The sequence below is a fragment of the Haliotis rufescens genome, unplaced genomic scaffold (genome assembly GCF_023055435.1).
Source record: "Haliotis rufescens isolate VD_foot unplaced genomic scaffold, xgHalRufe1.0.p SCAF_4, whole genome shotgun sequence".
In the NCBI taxonomy this organism is placed as follows: Eukaryota; Metazoa; Mollusca; class Gastropoda; order Lepetellida; family Haliotidae; genus Haliotis; species Haliotis rufescens.
This window is the reverse complement of record NW_025964112.1, coordinates 9,135,002-9,152,949: the sequence shown is the minus strand read 5'-3', so window position 1 is coordinate 9,152,949 and position 17,948 is coordinate 9,135,002. Positions and strand designations below refer to the sequence as shown.

Sequence of the window (17,948 nt, the reverse complement as noted above, 5' to 3'; positions counted from 1 at the left end):
ATATTACAGCGCAACACACCTTATCAAACTGGTCTATTCATAATTTGATGTTTTTCAATCATGGTAAAAGTTTCATTCTAGTTCTGATACTTTTTGTACTGCTTTATTGTTTCAGCCAAGGAAGCAGCCATTAGGAAGATTGAGAGCATCATTAGGGCCCAGTTTGAGGCGGAGATTCGACATAAGGAGGCAGAGATCAGTGTTGCAGATCAGGTAGAGCAGAGTTGAAGTGATTATTAATACCCCAGTGTTGTCAGTCGGATATTGAGCAGATTTATATCAATAACTATTGATATATGGCAAATTGTTTTCATATGTTTATAAGTGATCATATGACCTGTATAGTTTCACAACATAGATCCCTTTTCCAATACAACCTTCCCAATATTTGGAATGTTTCTCTGTTTCAGCGTTTGAACCAGTCCCGCCTTGTTGTGGACCGACTGCGGGCATGCATTGTGGCCTGTCACTATTCCTCCTCAATCCCAGGATCCAAGGTAGCTGGAGATAGGGTAGATCATGATTACAGTGATGGGGGAAAGTGAGTGCAATGACCTACTTAGGGAGCAGGTCAGACGATGAAAGTACGATAAGTAACTTTGTAACCTACCAATGAACATGATGAAGGCTACATTCATGTGGTTGAAAGGTTAACAGGTTTTGATTGTTTATGTAGCAGTGCGTGGAGTCATCCCACAGATGACATCGTTACCTTGTCAGCTTGCTGACAGGGTTAACCTCTTCGGTCTTTTCAATCAGATCTTTTTGACTCGGGGTCGTGGGGCTGAGCACGTTCACATATTAAATTTGAGCAAAATAAGCCTAAGTCTCCCTACTATGCGGCCCGGGACGTGCCTTCTGTTGACAGGGGAGTATGTAGCAGGGCGTGGAGTCATCCCACAGATGACATCCTTACCTTGTCAGCTTGCTGATCGGGTTAACCTCTTTGGTCATGTGGACAAGGTGTCCGACCTCTGATCAGAAGGTCCGTGGTTCGAATCCCATCACGGGAATCGGAAATGTTATGGCCGCTACATTTAACTGAAGTATTAATTATTAAACTTATATTATCTCACACTATGCATTACTCCTACTTTCGATCTTAGTGCGGAAACGCCCTTGAACAAAGTTTCCAGCTTTAAAAAATAATTTTGCTCAAACACATTATCAATCAGATCTTCTTGACTTGGGCTCTGCCATTTTGTTTAAAGCAAATGCAACTGATATGAAAGGTGGAATCTGATAAGTCAATAGGAGGGACATAGAAGGAACATATCTCAAAATGGCCACTGGTGGCACTACTATCGAGTCACGAAATTCCAACCTACTTTGTCAAGGATTGAAACTGGACTTTGACATGACAGTCAGTTATCTCCCTTGCCTCAGGAAGATGCAACATATTAACCCAGGCATCACACTGTCTGATGTCACGGTAACCTCCCCTGTTTCTCGTGTTGTACAGGACAAGTCGCAGCCCCCGTCTATCCATCCCACTGTCAAGGCCAGGCTTGGGAAGGCCCCTGCCACAGTCACCAGCAGCGCCGCCCATGATGGGGAGCGGGAAACAGGAACAGATGTCAGGCCGCAGGATCAACTGATGGGGAATGAGGAAGCGCCTGCAGGAGCTGACGCCTCCTCATCTGACAAGGTGAGCGCTGTTTGGATGTGTGTGCAGGTGCAAGTCAACGTGGTCTGTTCAGATCGTCAGGGATGGAAATCATGGACCAGTCTTGTTAAATGTTAATTTATCCTAAGGGCTAGTAGGATTTCAAACACTTGGGGGGTATTGCTGTATGTTATCACTATTCATGCTGGTAGACTTTCTTGGTTAATTTCCATCCCTTATCATATGTAAAACAAGGTAATATAGGTATAGGGTGGAAACAATGTGTAATATGGTGATTGTATGTCATGGTGTCCTTGTAATATTAATAATTGCTGGGTAATCAATCAACAATTTCTCAATCAGTTTCTTGTGGTATGGTTGAGAAACTCTGTAACAATCAGGTTCATGGTTATGAGAAGTCTCTGACCACCGCTCAGGCCGAGGCTACAGTTCAGGTCTTACAGATGTGCTTAACCCAACCAGGTACCCAGTATACACAGAGGACACCCTTATCTGCCCAAAGCTAAGCACCTTGTTGCACCTCAAAGCACCTTTGACACAAGACAAATCTTTTCAGGCTTCTAAGACCAGATTGGCAAGAGGGAGCACTCGGCCCTCCTCCTCGGACGCTGGGTACGCGGTGGAGGATGGCACATCGGAGGCCAGCAGTGGCATTCCTTCCTGGCCGGTCAAATGGGATCTTCTATCGACAGTCGTCACCCCTCATGATTATCCTGTTGACGGACCCCTACAGCGGTTCAGGCATAACTGGGGTCAACTCTTCGTAGACCACTGGGTCATTCAGACTCTCTGCTACAGTTACTGCTCACCCTCATTAGTGCCATCGTACAGAGATGAACATTTGGAGCTGTTACCAGACAACATCCGGCTTCTTCTGGACAGACCAGATGTAACCAGGCACTGTTACACCAGGATTTTACCGCTGCCTCTTCCTGGTTCTGAAGAAAAATTTATTGAAGCTGCACATGATTCACAATCTGTGTGTGTTCAATCAGCTCCCCATGACACCAACTGACTGGGATCCACTCACTCCCAGAGTCTCTTGGATCTCATGTTTGCATTCTGCAGTCTCTTAGACAACATCCCATAGGAGAACGTCTCCAACATTCTCGCCGACGCTCTCTCTCGTCCAAGTCAGTCAACTCCCAAGGAGTTGCAGCTGTACCCGGACACTTTCCGGATGATTTGCCAGTACTTAGGCCACCCAAGCACCGACTTTTTCACCACATGCTACAACCATCAGCTTCAGATGTTTGTATCACAAATATCGGACTATGTGGCAAGGGATCACAACGTCCTAGCCATCAAGGTGAATGGCCTACATGCGTCTGCTTTTCCACCTCCGAGTTCTGCAGAAAATGGCATCAACTGTGGACATCCAGCTTCTTTTAGTAGTGCCTTATAAGCCAGTGCCAGCCTCAGAAGTCCCCATGTTTCATGGTCTGCTCAGAAATCCGCACACTCGTCAACCATATCCGTGCTCAAAGTCGTTGGCTGTAGATGTGTGGTCCATTTGCAGGACACGCTGATTTCTCTCACTATCTGTCAGACCCAATGTCCTTCTACAGTTTCTCTGCTACAGTCTCCTCCGCCCCCGCTCCAAGGGCCGGGGGAGAGGGCTCTAGGGTCCCCGAGGTTCCCCGACATTTCTGCTTTACTTAAGTCGCAGATGGCATCGATGAAGGAGGAGGTTAAGTCCTAACTCCGAGAGGAGCTGCGGGCTGGGCCTTCCCCGTTGTTGGCGCCGGATGCAGCCTCGAGGCCCTGTGGACTGGTCGGCCGAGGTAGGCCACTTGGCCTCGGGGACGATCCGAGACCGGGCTTCGGCTCCGGTTCGAGGTCGCTTCCCAGCAGAGGGGTGGTGGGCGCTGGCCCGTTCACTTCCTCCACACCTTTTTCCCTAGCGGAGCCAGACGCCTTCTCTGAGGCCGAGGCTTCCACTAGTGGATCTGTGGCCCAGAGCCAGTAGGGTTCCCTTGAACCCCCGGCACCTCGGGACCCGGATTCGGCTTCAGGCCGGGGGCAGCAGTCCTCTTCCTGTCTTGTCCGCTACCTCTCAAGGATGAGTCGATTACAGTCGGCTCGGAATCGAGAGAGGAGTGGATGGCGGAGGGAGGGGATGACTCTGAGGCTTCGGGGACATTCTCCTTTGTATCCTCATTGAGGCATGTACGGGACAAGATCGTCCAGGTACTGCCTCAGGTGGCTGCGCCTATGCCCGCGTCGGATCTGACTGAGTTCCGCCTTCCGGGGGACGCCTTTGCTCCTAGCAAGGCGCCCCAGGTGCGGCTCTGCATTTTGTTCTCCTTGGTGCACAAGGTCATCGATCCTCTGCTTTCGGGTTCCCGCAGGAAGTTCGGCTAAGGCCAAGCAGGGCTGGCGGTTGCCCCCCTTTCCCATGTGGGGTGTGGAGCTGAAGGCTGCATACGTTTGCTTCGAGGAGCAATACCGTAATGCATGCCAACAGCTTCACGTCTCCGTACACTCCGCCTATCTGTCTGCAGTACAGAGGGAGCTGGTGGGGGAGGGGCCGGCTGACTCGTCGGAGTTTGGACGCTATTCGTAGCTGTGTCTCGCAGATGATGTGCGTTGTCATGGGCATGCGCAGGCTGTTGATGTCGGTGTCTAAGTACTCGGCATCCACACGCCTGGACCTCCTAGCTTTGCCGTATAAGATGGGTGCCACCCTCTTCCCTGGGGCTCAGCAGGTGGTCCAAGAGGCCGCTCAGTTGTACGCTTCAATCAAGGACTCTAAGGCCTTGTTGGAGGTACATAGCGCTAAGCTGCTTAAGCGGACCTCTCCCCTTGACTCTTCCCATGCTGACACGCCGGGTCAGAAGTCTGCACCTGCTGTGAAGCAGCCGCTTCCTTCAGGTAAAGGCGCAGGGAGAGGCAAGGGCCGGGGCAAGGCGGTTGGACCCACAGTCACCAGTTCTCGAACTGCAGACAGCCGGGATCCACTGCCTCAAACCGGATGTCCCCGTAGGCAGCCTATTGGCTCTATTCCTCAAGGAATGGGAGATAGTTACATCCAATCCCTGGACCCTGTCCACTATCAGGGATGTCCATTTGCCTCGGTGGAAACACCATCCGCCCCCCTTCTCCGGGATAAAGCACACTCCGGTGCCTGCTACCCGAGAGAAGGCGGGGTTCCTCCGTACCGAGGTAGACGCACTTCTTATGAAAGCTGCGATCAAACCGGTTCCCAAGGGACAGGAAAATGATGGCTTCTGCTCGACCTATTTCCTAGTCACCAAAAAAACCGGAGGGTTCAGACCTATTCTCAATCTGAGAAGGCTGAACAAACTTATAGAGGTACCATCTTTCAGGATGGAGACACTGCGCTCAGTGATCTCAGCTGTCGAGACAGGAGAATGGCTAACGTCAATAGACCTAAAAGACATCTATCTCCACGTACCCATACATCCCGAGTTCAAGAAATACCTGAGGTTTTCTTTCGACGGGAGGTGTTATCAGTTCAGGGTTCTACCATTCGGAATCTCAACGGCCCCGAGGGTGTTCACCAAGCTGATGTTGATTCCTGCCCAACTGGCCAGGTCGAAAGGTCGGTTCTGCCATCCGTACCTCGACAACTGGTTACTAAGAGCTCTATTGCAATCCCTGAGTCAGATAGCTACACAAGAAGTGATAGACATTCTGATCACTCTAGGATGGATAGTCAATCTCAAGAAGTCAGATCTGAGCCCTACTCAGAATCTTGTCTTCCTAGGGGTGAACTTCAACACAGTGAGCGGACTTGTATCTCTATCACAAGATCGCATAGTCAAGGTCAGAAGTGTTACTTCCCAGTTCCTTCTGTCCACAAGACACACTGCTGGTACATGGCTCCAGTTATTGGGCAACATGGCGGCGACAGTGGATGTGGTTTGGCGGGCGCGCTTGAGAATGAGACCCATTCAACAAGCGCTCCGTCGACTTTAGGTGAACTCGGAAGATCTCGAGACTGTTCTCGAGACTCTGCAGTGGCTCATTACACACCTTCAGTGGTGGACCGAGGTCGGGAATCTGTCCCGGGGGCTCCCCCTCGACACTCCCATTCCGTCTCTCACAGTTCAAACAGACGCGTCACTCTCCGGCTGAGGAGGTGTTCTGAACAATCACACTGCCTCGGGACTATGGTCCCAGCAGGAGATCAAACTGCACATAATGTGCTAGAACTGAGAGCGGTCAGGTTGGTGTTCCAACGCTTCCTGGATCTGCATCGTGGCCAAGTGGTTCGTCTAGAGATGGACAACCAAACGGCGATGACTTACATCCGGAAGCAGGGGGGAACGGTGTCTCCGTCGCTTCTCCAAGAGACGTGGCAGTTCCTCCTATGGTGCGACACTCACGATATCAGGGTGATACCTGTTTATCTCCCGGGGGTGGACAACGTCCGTGCGGACGCTCTGTCTCGCCAGATCCTCGCTCCTCACGAGTGGAGGCACGACCCGGGGATATTCAGGATTATCTCCCGATTATATGGGTTGTTCCAGGTGGATCTGTTTGCGTCGAGGGTGAATCACCAGAAACCAATGTTCTGCTCCCGAGGTCGGTGGCACTGGACGCCTTCCAGCTAGATTGGACGGACAGAGTTCTGTGGGCATTCCCGCCAGTCCCTCTGATTTCCAAGGTGCTATCTCAGCTAGCCACTCAGCCTGCGTGACTACTTGTGCTCCTGGCACCTCTTTGGTCGGCGCAGAGTTGGTTTCCAGTAATACTCAGGTTTCTGGCTCAGCCTCCAGTTCTATTACCTTTACGACTGGACCTCCTATCCCTCCACCCGAATCCCAGGATTCAATGGGTGGCTTGGCCACTGTCAGGAATCACCTCCAGAAGAGCAGTATTCCTGCACGAGTTGCAGACACAATACTGGCTTCGCGGAGGGATTCGACAAACGTTCAGTACGAGAATAGATGGGCCTGCTATGCGCGCTGGTGTGTCGATAGAGCGATTGCAGATCCCTTTTCTGCAGATCTCGTAGCCATGCTTGAGTTCCTCCAGTCGCGTGGCCGCATCGACAGTCTGGGGGTACTCTACAGCTATTGCAGCTTTTCACGTCCCTGTCGACAGGGCACTTATGGGTGCACACCCATTAGTGCAGCGCTTTTTAGCAGGTGTGGACAGGATCCGACTTGGGACTTGATTGGCTGTCCGGTCCTTCCTTTCGGGATCTGTCGTCTCTCTCTCTTCAGCTGTGGCGGTAACGTAGGCAGATGGGTAGGCGACATTCATGCAATGTCAGCCGATCCTGAACTAACTGTCTTCCACTGGGACAGTCAGTATTCGGCTGCCGGACTCTTTCCGTCCTAAGGTTGCACACGCCTTCCACGTGACGGCTCCTATTGAGCTACCTGCTCTTTCACAGCCTTCCTCGTCGGAACTAAGGGTATCCGTAAGGACGGCGGTAGGAAGGCTGGCTCACCTGCGAGCAAACAATCTATCTCGAGGTGGATAGTTTCAACCATTTGTACACCGTATACGCTTCAAGGCAGGGACCCCCCTACCAGGTTGAAGGCTCATTCGGTTAGAGCAGTGGCTACATCACAAGCTTACGCCGCAGCTCTGCCCATTGAGGAGATCTGCTCCGCGGCTAATTGGAGCCAGCCGAGCACGTTCATCAAACATTACCAACCCGACAAACACTCAAGCGAGCATGCTTGGTTTGGTCAGTCAGTTCTCCGAACTGGGCAAAGTTCTACATCTCTAGCCGATTGAGCCTTCGAGATTTTAGACCGTCCTCCGGTTATACTGCTCAGTAATGGTCCGGATTTTATCTTCTGAGGTCGATAAATATCAGACCTTACTACTCGATAATACTCGTATCTGTACACGCACTCCTTCGATCCTCGGGGAACCTCTGACCTAGTTTTGCACAGGTTAAGTCTTGCGGGATCTTCGTCCCTATCTCATTTGTTCAAACAAAGAGGGGGGGGGGGTTCGAGTTCTCGAATATGATAAGCCACAAATAATGGCTATTTCATAGTATATGGTCGACCACGCCCTGTCTCTAGCCCGCGCCTCTCTACGGTGGTGCCTCACGATAAGCTTGGTTCCATTTATTGAACTCTTTTTTATTCATTGAATAATCAGAATACGATGTATTTATTTACGCTTGTTGCTGATGGATGCCACTTCCTAGATTATCTTTAGGAGTCTATCTTGATGCAATAAGTGCCCCAAGGAGGATTTAATCTGAAAGAGAATTTTACAAACCTGTATTATGAATTCTCTGATTAAATCCTCCTTGGGGCACGGCCACCCACCTCCCCACATTCCATCAGCATTAGACATATGGAAAGTGATTTGGGTTACTCCCCTTGGCGCAGGGCGCCTTGGAGGGTGAGGCACTGTAAAGGTGGTCGTATATCATACAAAAACTAAGTTTTTTGTGTGGTAACATTTTTATTAAGGAAAATGGTTACAACTATGTCATGTAGATTTTCTTTTGCACTTCCCCAGCCTGGGATCTTGGTCTGGATCATTTCTCCCTACATTGGTACCCACTTACTCAGAAAACTGCCTTTCTACATTCTTTGGCCTTCGTGGCATGTGTCAGTGAACTGCACGGTCTGGACGTCACTCAGATCAAGTTTGGACATGGACCCCGACCAGAGGTACATCTTGGCATTATCACCAAGAACCAATTGCCTGGCTAGTACTTTCACTATAGCCCTGCTAACTAGCATTGTCCAGTCCATTGACACGAGGGACATCTCTCTTTGCCCAGTATGTGCGCTACGTCGTTATGTTGACGTCACTTGTCATTTTCGACGTCAATGTAAACTTCTCTACCTTCAGACTGTCAAGGATGGCGTACACAATGACACGCTGCACCAACAGCTACTTTACAGACATCGTCCGAAGTTATTTTTGGCAATCCGACGCTACCTTCACCAACTTCAACCTCAGGGATCTCCTGCATGTATTGTCCTTCTTTCTACGGAATGGTTGCCTTAACTTAGTTCTGAGGGTACTGTGTATCGTTCACGATAAGTTGAGTACCTCCATTATTTCAGAAGCAGCCTTACCTGTAATCAGGCATGGTGGTGATATCTTACAGGACTAGTGAAGTTGAACACACCCATGGGTTGAAGACAAAGTGGCAGTCAAGTCTAATCCGTGCACTGGCCCAACCACCATATTGCAAATGGACTATGCAGTTGATCCAACTTGCCGTCCTGTTGCGGAGGGATAAGTTAGAAAATGAAGGGAATAAGAGTATTCCCCTGTATCCTGACACAACAGGTCATGACTGCCCGCCCATCCATCCCCTTGAAGTTTTGGATCGATTTGTCACCTGTCTGAGGGCAATTGCAGGGAAAGATAAGCACAGGAGCATGCTGGGAGCGAAGTGGTTGGAGGTTGTGTTCGGGTGATTGTTCAACATTGTTCTACACTGTTCTATGATCAAAGGATGAATATTGCATACTGTTGTAGACCCATGAAGATCATGCTTGTTGTAAGAGGTGACTATCGGGATCGGGTGGTCAGGCTCGCTGACTTGGTTGATGCTACGCCAATTGCGTAGATTGATGCTCATGATGTCAATCACTGGATTGTCTGTTTAAGACTCAATTACTTACATACTGGTGTCATATAGCTGGAATATTGCTGAGTGCGGCGTTAAACAACAAATAAACAAACAAACAAACAAAATTGCATAAGTTACATTCTGCCGTTATAAAGCTACCAAAGCTAAGCAAAGACTAATAGCCTTACACACACTCAGAAGGTTGGTATGTATTCAGTTGTGAAGACAGTATCTAGTAGTTTGATACACATTACATAATTAGTTATGTGACTATTTGTTTTTTATGCATTTTGTGTACTACTCAACATATGCTCAGGAACAAGCCTTTGACTAAAGATGTCTGTCTTGGTCCAAAGCAAATGTTGTGTCATATATATTGGATGACATATAATTTGATAGTGAGCTTAATTTATGACCAATGCATTATGTCAGTTGTAGGTATTTGCTAGCTCTCTGTGTTAAGTCCAGTGTTTTGTTGCAGCAAGTGCAGCCTGTCCCCCCATCTGTTCTGCTCTCCCCTGACAAGATTGTGGATACCAGGGGCGCACGCTTCAAGATCAAGAAGAAAATCATTGTCGGAAATATCTCAAAGTAAGACCTTTGCTATATGCTACTAAAATGGTTCAGCCTGCTAATACTCGGCCAGGATGTTAGTGGGTTTGAACGCTACCTTGAATGTGATTGGCATCCTTTGTGTGTAGTCGTACCCATGCCCTTAGAAATTTGTGGGTTTTTTGTTTACTGCAAAGATTTGTTGAGGGCAAGTTAACGTCCGTTGATGGTAGTTTATTGACAAGTAGCATGTGACGGCTGCATGAAACTTACCTCAACCTGCTTGACTGTTTGGCAGACAATTTTAAGACTACTTACGTATTCAGTTGTATTATAACTTCTTCTAGATTCTCAAGTGATTGTCTGCATTATTTTTCAAGTGAATCAAGACATGATTTGTCTCTTATTTTGTTGTTGCAATTTTTCAAATTTTATCTTATCCTGACTCATACTTATACTCATGAGTCAGGATAAGTATAAATGATATTTTTACTTTAAAAAATACATTATTCATAACAATCTCATTAAAATCAGACCTTAGTTCTCGCTACCGCTAAACAAAGATCTGAGGACATCCCATTACGGTTCACGTCAGACCGACCTTGCACGAATGTTCGGAATACCCCGCGTTAAAATTTTTCGAGGTTGTATGATTAGAAATCACATTCCGACTGTCACTTTCATGATCTGGTAAGCGACGCTCTCATTGGTCGGATGAAAGGTCGTTCTGACATGACCCCTAATGGGATGTCTTCAGATCTTTGTTTAGCGATAGCGAGAACTCCTAAGTTCTGATTTTAATGAGATTGTTATTCATAATGTCTGAATGTGGGAAGGTAACTTTGAAGAAAGGCAGGCAGCATTTATGGGTCACCTGCCCCACTGTCTTGTTAGGTTTTAAAATGATTTCAAACACTGAGCTGTGGTAGTGGTAAGATGTCCGTGATATACGTCCACTAGATGGTGATGTGCGTCATGTGTTCAGATTCATCCCGCTGGAGCACCGGGAAGTCAACGACCAGTCAACACACAAGTGGATGGTGTATGTACGTGGACCGAAGGACAAGCCAAACATTGACACCTTTGTGAAGAAAGTGTGGTTCTTCCTGCATCCCAGCTACAAGCCAAATGATCTGGTGGAAATAACGTGAGTCTCTTTACCTGACACAAGCACACATTTCACACAAAACAAATTCTAAATAAAATTTATGAAACGTTGATAGTAGCACTAAAATACTGTTGGAAATAGAATGTGCTGATCCATGACATCGTCACTTCCGTGTCACGTTGGAGCTGTGTGATAGGGTCGCCTCTCAACTAGTTGAAACAACTTCTTCTTCAGCAAGACTTTACACAGCTCTTTCTTTCTGTCAAGAAAAAGCAGTAATGTGCATTAAGGAGTAATGCAGAATATGTATACAAATATAAAAAAATATCTATGATTTTACTAGAATTGAATTATTTTTTTATCCTGATACAACACATTGCAATTTCTTTCTTCACTTTGATCGAAAACACAGAACCTGAAACATGCCTCTTCTCCCAAAGTCTCATAAAGATTCTTTCTATCTAGTCATCATCAAATGTAAAGACAAGGTTCATGCAGGCTTGAAAAGGCCGTGAAGTTTTAGGTCCTGTTTGAAAAGACCTTGTTTAATGTAAACCTTGAAAAGCCTTGAAAATCACCAAAATAGCTTGAACAGACTTGAATTTGTACAAAATGATTAAAATTCATGACAGATTAAAAATATTTGATTAGTGGGTTGTGAAACTATATTCTCAGGAAAATTTGTGGTGTTCATATTTTAGGTCATATGATATGCTGGATTTAATGAAAAAATATTATCAGACTGTGGCTAATAACTCGGCCAAAATGCCTTCAAGTGACAGTTGAAATCCTTGAAAAGTCCTTGAATTTTCGTGTTTCATATGTGTCTGAACCTTGAAGGAGTGAATTCTTTTGTGGGGTGAAATATAGCGGGTCTTGTCTGTTAAATTGAAAACATGTCATTGATCACATCATTATTAGGACAAGTGACTAAAATGGTTTAGATTCTTAAGCTATGAAAAATGACTTGTACTGCAGTATTGCTGAAGGAGAAAACACAGAACCTGAAACATGCCTCTTCCCCCTAATGGCACGCGATCACATCATTATAAGCATCAGTGACTAAAATGGTTTAGATTCTTAAGCTTTGAAAAATGACTTGTACTGCAGTATTGCTGAAGGAGACACTAGTCATTGTTTCTGACAACCCCATTGATGTCACAAACTGAGTGGAATGAACAGCAGTGATATGTAAACATGACAAGGTGACAGCAATCCTCTGTGGTACATGTGTTGAACTCTCCTTACAGACAGCCCCCATACCACTTGACTCGCCGGGGCTGGGGGGAGTTCCCTGTCCGTGTCCAGCTTCACTTCCACGACACTCGCAACAAGCGGGTTGATGTCATCCACAACCTGAAGGTAACGTTGCCCCTCATATCATCCACAACCTGAAGGTAACGTTGCCCCTCATATCATCCACAACCTGAAGGTAACGTTGCCCCTCATGTCATCCACAACCTGAAAGTAACGTTGCCCCTCATGTCATCCACAACCTGAAGATAACGTTGCCCTCATGTCATCCACAACCTGAAGGTAACGTTGCCGCTCATGTCATCCACAACCTGAAGGTAACGTTGCCGCTCATGTCATCCACAACCTGAAGGTAACGTTGCCGCTCATGTCATCCACAACCTGAAGGTAACGTTGCCCCTCATGTCATCCACAACCTGAAGATAACGTTGCCCCTCATGTCATCCACAATCTGTAACGTTGCCCCTCATGTCATCCACAACCTGAAGGTAACGTTGCCCCTCATGTCATCCACAACCTGAAGATAACGTTGCCCCTCATGTCATCCACAATCTGTAACGTTGCCCCTCATGTCATCCACAACCTGAAGGTAACGTTGCCCCTCATGTCATCCACAACCTGAAGGTAACATTGCCCCTCATATCATCCACAACCTGAAGGTAACGTTGCCCCTCATGTCATCCACAACCTGAAGGTAACGTTGCCCCTCATGTCATCCACAATCTGAAGGTAACGTTGCCCCTCATGTCATCCACAACCTGAAGGTAACGTTGCCGCTCATATCATCCACAACCTGAAGGTAACGTTGCCCCTCATATCATCCACAACCTGAAGGTAACGTTGCCGCTCATATCATCCACAACCTGAAGGTAACGTTGCCCCTCATGTCATCCACAACCTGAAGGTAACCTTGCCCCTCATATCATCCACAACCTGAAGGTAACATTGCCGCTCATATCATCCACAACCTGAAGGTAACGTTGCCCCTCATATCATCCACAACCTGAAGGTAACGTTGCCCCTCATGTCATCCACAACCTGAAGGTAACGTTGCCCCTCATGTCATCCACAATCTGAAGGTAACGTTGCCCCTCATGTCACACAGGAAGCTAACTGCCCTAGTCTGGATTCTGAAGTGTTGATTGTATTTGTTTACACACAAGATTCCTTGAACAGGCATTTTAAGACCAGGAGATAATGCCAACCATTGGAAAATAGAAGCATACTGATATCGTGAATTGAGAGAAAATCAAGTATGTTGATGCAAACAATACTTTAATTGTTTCACACAATGCTCATTAGATGAGGTGGATGGATCCTCATGATGTCGATTACTGGATTGTTTGGTCCAGAATCAATTATGTACAGAAAGGTTTCAAATTGCTAAAATATTGCTGACAAATATTTAACAACAAAGAAATGCTGATTGCTTGAATATTTCTGACTGACTGGTCAACTTAATGAGTTCTTTTTTTGTTTCAGCTGGACAAGACATGTACTGGTCTACAGACTCTTGGTTCTGAAACAGTGAGTATTCTGGTTACTTCATGTGCACCTCTAGATCTGTAGTGGCATAATGTGAGACTCACACATGAGGACAGGCTCTTTTAGGACAGGGTGGCAAAAGGGCAGGCTCTTTTTGCACAGCACAAGGAATTTCGTTTGATAGGCATTACTTACAAGTTGACAGATGACAAAGTAGACACAACTTATGGATAACAACTTCTTTAATACTGTAAAGGTGACGTTTCGAAATAGGTCCTTATACCGTTGTCAAGCAAGGCTATGTGATACCGTGTGATCTCTGCATCTCGTGGGGACGGTGAGGTAGTTGCTGGTTTGATTGTGCCTCTTCTCTAGTCGGGTGAGGCTGTTGATGGTGTTGATTGCCACATCTCCATGGAGATGACGGATTAATTATTTGTGCCTACTTCGACAAGGAATTTCATTTATCATATACAGGGATTTCCAAATGTGTTAGGGAAGCAAGCAACACGAGTTGATAAATCTCACTGTCATGGACATGTTTATATGTTGTATCTGTATTACCGTATTCAACGTAATAAGCGCCCAGGGTGCTCTCAAAATTAGAAATAGGGGTTTCTTATTAGAATATTATTTTGGTGAAAATAACAGTTGAAAGATCGTAAATTTCGTGGTTTATGCTGACAGCCTGAAATGTTTATATATGACAGATATAATTTTCCAGAATTTAATTGCCAATAATTAAGGGTGCATATAACACACGAGTGCGTATTATACATGAATAAATAAGTCTTGTGTACATTGATTAATCCAAAGGGGTTCTAATTGGGATTGTAATATATGAGTAAATATCGCCATGGGTGCTTATAAGAGCAGGGTGCTAATTACGTTGAATATGGTAGTGTTGATGCACTACACAATATATGTGATGGAGACACTTTAGGGTGCTGTGATATACATTCAGCCCAACATAAGTGTAAGGAGTGTGAAGTCCTTTCAAAGCTGTGTTATAGTTTGAGACTTGTGTTACAGATTGTGGAGATTGAGTTGGAAAGAGAGACTCCACAAAGCGAAATTCCTCTGCCATTGTCATCGGACTCAGGCAGTCTCCATAACAAGGGAGATAACTGCAGTGATAATGCGAATACCACAATTGAAAATCAGCCTGATAATAGTGTGTTTAGTACAGGTGATGGACTGAGGACTGAAGTTTCCATGGAAACTGATACTGAGAATAGTGTCAAATCTAACTCGGTGAAGACAGAGATGGGGAATACAAACGGAAATGAGGACAATTGTATTCAAAATGGTGCTCAAGATTTGAATAGTCCTCACAATCTCAAGGTCAATGGTAAAGCTGCCATGGTACCCAAAAGCAATATTACAACAAACAATACTCCCAAAGTCATTCATTTAAAAACTAAGGGTCTTTTACACAGTGACCTTATCACAAGTCCAAAGGGAAAAGATAATCATTCCAAGGTGTCTCCTACCTCGGCCGAGCTGGTTCCTCAGCCTGGTGTTATGTACATGAGGTGCAAGGACCAGCAGGGCAACCTCCTGCTCCTCCCGTACAAGCTGGGCCCCACTCACGGACCCGGCACACCCGAACCAGACCCCAGTGCCTTGAACAAGTCACCTGCTACACCTACCTCAACTCCTGCAAAGACGTCCGGGTCTGTGTCTATACCTCAACCTAATGCAATAACTCCTTCCACAAAGACCACAAATCTGGTCCTAAAGGTCACACCAACAGGGTTAAAGCTGGTTCCGGCAGAGAGTGAGTCCAGTACCACATCAGTTGCCAAGCCAACTCATATCCTCCAAGGGTCTGAAGTCAGTGGGAAACCGAAACTGAAGTCTTTACTTAATGCTGGTTCTTTCGTCCCAAATACAAACTCAGTACTTCAACAGAAGGGGGCTGGAGGAGTGAAGCCAGGTATTCTTAAACCCTCCAATATAGCTGTGAACTCGTTATTGTCCAAATCTCAACTAAATCTCAAACTCTCCAACCAGACTGTGCCAAATCCAACCTCTAAAATGCCTCCGCCTCCCTCAGATACCAAATCAAACCAGTCCCTTGTTTTAGCAAATATTGGTGACAGACAGATTTTGTTGAAGGTCATACCAGGGGCAGATAATCAGGTTCTCCTTGTGCCAAATCAACCCTCATGTACACAGCAAACCAGTCAGCCCACAGGGACTGCCAAAACTCCGACAATTCAGCCGCAGAAGTCACTTCTGGCATCAACTTTGACAAATCCTGCAACACAACACATGGGACAGAAGTCTCTGACTTTCTCTTTCGGATCATCTCCGTTTAGCATGCAATCAGCTCACCAGAAAGCAGATGCTACACATTCAGCCAAGCAAAAACAATGCTCAAGTTTTGACCCTGAGAAGAAAATTCATGTGTGGAAGAAGAAAATTCGAGATTTGGCTGGATTTAGTGAAGAAATTCTGCCTTTGAGGTGAGGAAGCTTCTTTCATCATGTGTTTACATTCTTTACAGAAAGGGGGGCGGTCGGGTAGCCTAGTGGTTTAAGCGTTCGCTCGTAACGCCGAAGACCCGGGTTCAATTCCCGACATGGGTCCAATGTGTGAAGCCCATTTCTGGTGTCCCCTGCCGTGATATTGCTGGAATATTGCAAAAAGTGGCGTAAAATCATACTCACTCACTCACTTTACAGAAAGGGGGCATGGGTGATAAGCCTTGGTGTAACTGGAAAACTGTTCAAATCGGCATTCAACCCAACTCACTGCCTCACTCACACAGCAATGTTTTTAGATTATTTTTTAGATATTACCATTGATGCTGCAATGTGTCTACCCTATTTTTTTTCTTCACGCATTAAAATTATTGATCTTTTCACACTTTGTGAATTTGTATAAAACATGAACTTGTTTGCCATTAATTGATATTTTTAGACAATCATGAGTTTCGTATATTTTTTGGTCTACACTTGATTCTTTAAAGGCTGTTGTGATAAAGCTGGAATATTGTTGATTCAGCTTCAAGCAAAATGCGCTTCTGCTAGTACCAGCATGTCCCTGGTAACATAATGTGTGTTCAATTGTAGACTGTTGGACTATCCGGATCTGTTGTCGATTATACGAGCAGCAGTTCGAAGGCATCCTGTTGTCCGTGAAGTTGTGGGTGAGGGAATCATAAAGCATTATTTCCTCTCAGAATTTCCCATAGATGTTTACCAAGGCATTCTACTTTAAAGAAGTTTTTTCATGTGACTATAGCCTGTCATAGCTGGTATGGCAAAACACATCCTTCCATTCGTGGGACACCCATGAAGATCCGGGTTAGAATGGGTCTTCAGAAACCCATGCTTGACGTAAGAGGCAACTAATGGGGTCAGGTGGTCAGACTCGCTGACTTGGTTGATGCATGAAATCGTATCCAATTGTGCGGATTGATGTTCATGATATCAATCACTGGTCCAATATTGCCTGGTCCAGACTCAATTATTTACAGACTGTCGTCATATAGCTGAAATATTGCTGAGTGTGGCGTTAAACAACAAACACACACTCCAAATCTTGTGTGTTCTTTTACTTGTTATGAGAAGTATATAAGTTAAGCATGTTAAGAATGAGGATAAAACACTTGAATTCCGATATATGGTTACCCAGGCATTAGGGCAATAGAATTTCCTTACAATGTTGAATACATTGTTTAGGCAACAGTGGTGGGATCCGACTTCCATTCAGGCATCTGCATCCATGATTATTCAGGGTATTAAATCTCCAATTTTTTAAACTGATCCTATGCATTTCTTCCTTCTTCAATCCTATGTGGAAACATGCTTGAACCATGTTTCCAGCTTCCAAAACAAAAAACATTCACCTGAAAACACTTCAGCATCCTGTGCACAGTAACCTCACACTACCTGATCACATGTGTATTTCTATGCATTTCTTCCTTCTTCAATCCTATGTTAAAACATGCTTGAACCATGTTTCCAGCTTCTAAAACAAAAAACATTCACCTGAAAACACCTCAGCATCCTGCGCATGGTAACCTTACACGACCTGATCACATGTGTATTTCTGCCAACTCTTTTTCTGGGCCGAGGCATTCTATCGCGTTCTTTAGAAGTAACATGCCTCTAGTGTCGAGGCTGGCCTGATTCTCCCTCACTAGAGGTCGGAACATTGTTGATGGTGAGGAGGTCAGTGGGAGAGAATATCCATTCTGGATCAACTGTATCATGAAGGGATCTGCAAGGACGATCCAGTTGTCAACAAACAGCCCCAGTTTTGGGCCAACAAGAGTGTCCGAGATAGGAACGGCTGTGGGCAGAAGTACCTAGTCGTCTTGTAGTGGAGGAGAGTCACTAGTCTGTAGAGTCTGGCGGAAGACTTAGAGCCACACT

At 45.9% G+C, this 17,948-nt stretch overlaps 1 protein-coding gene across 2 annotated transcripts in view; it reads left to right on the top strand.

Annotated features, from left to right (window-relative positions):
• The window catches only part of LOC124135823 (YEATS domain-containing protein 2-like), a 40,474-nt gene that overhangs the window by 2,484 nt on the left and 20,042 nt on the right, over positions 1-17,948 (top strand). For both annotated transcript variants that reach the window (XM_046501429.2, XM_046501427.2), the window contains 9 exons: positions 116-213; positions 411-497; positions 1,463-1,648; positions 9,643-9,752; positions 10,699-10,860; positions 12,072-12,183; positions 13,558-13,602; positions 14,593-16,031; positions 16,641-16,717. In XM_046501429.2, coding sequence (XP_046357385.2) covers positions 116-213; positions 411-497; positions 1,463-1,648; positions 9,643-9,752; positions 10,699-10,860; positions 12,072-12,183; positions 13,558-13,602; positions 14,593-16,031; positions 16,641-16,717 — 2,316 coding nt within the window. The remainder of the gene's footprint in view (positions 1-115; positions 214-410; positions 498-1,462; positions 1,649-9,642; positions 9,753-10,698; positions 10,861-12,071; positions 12,184-13,557; positions 13,603-14,592; positions 16,032-16,640; positions 16,718-17,948) is intronic.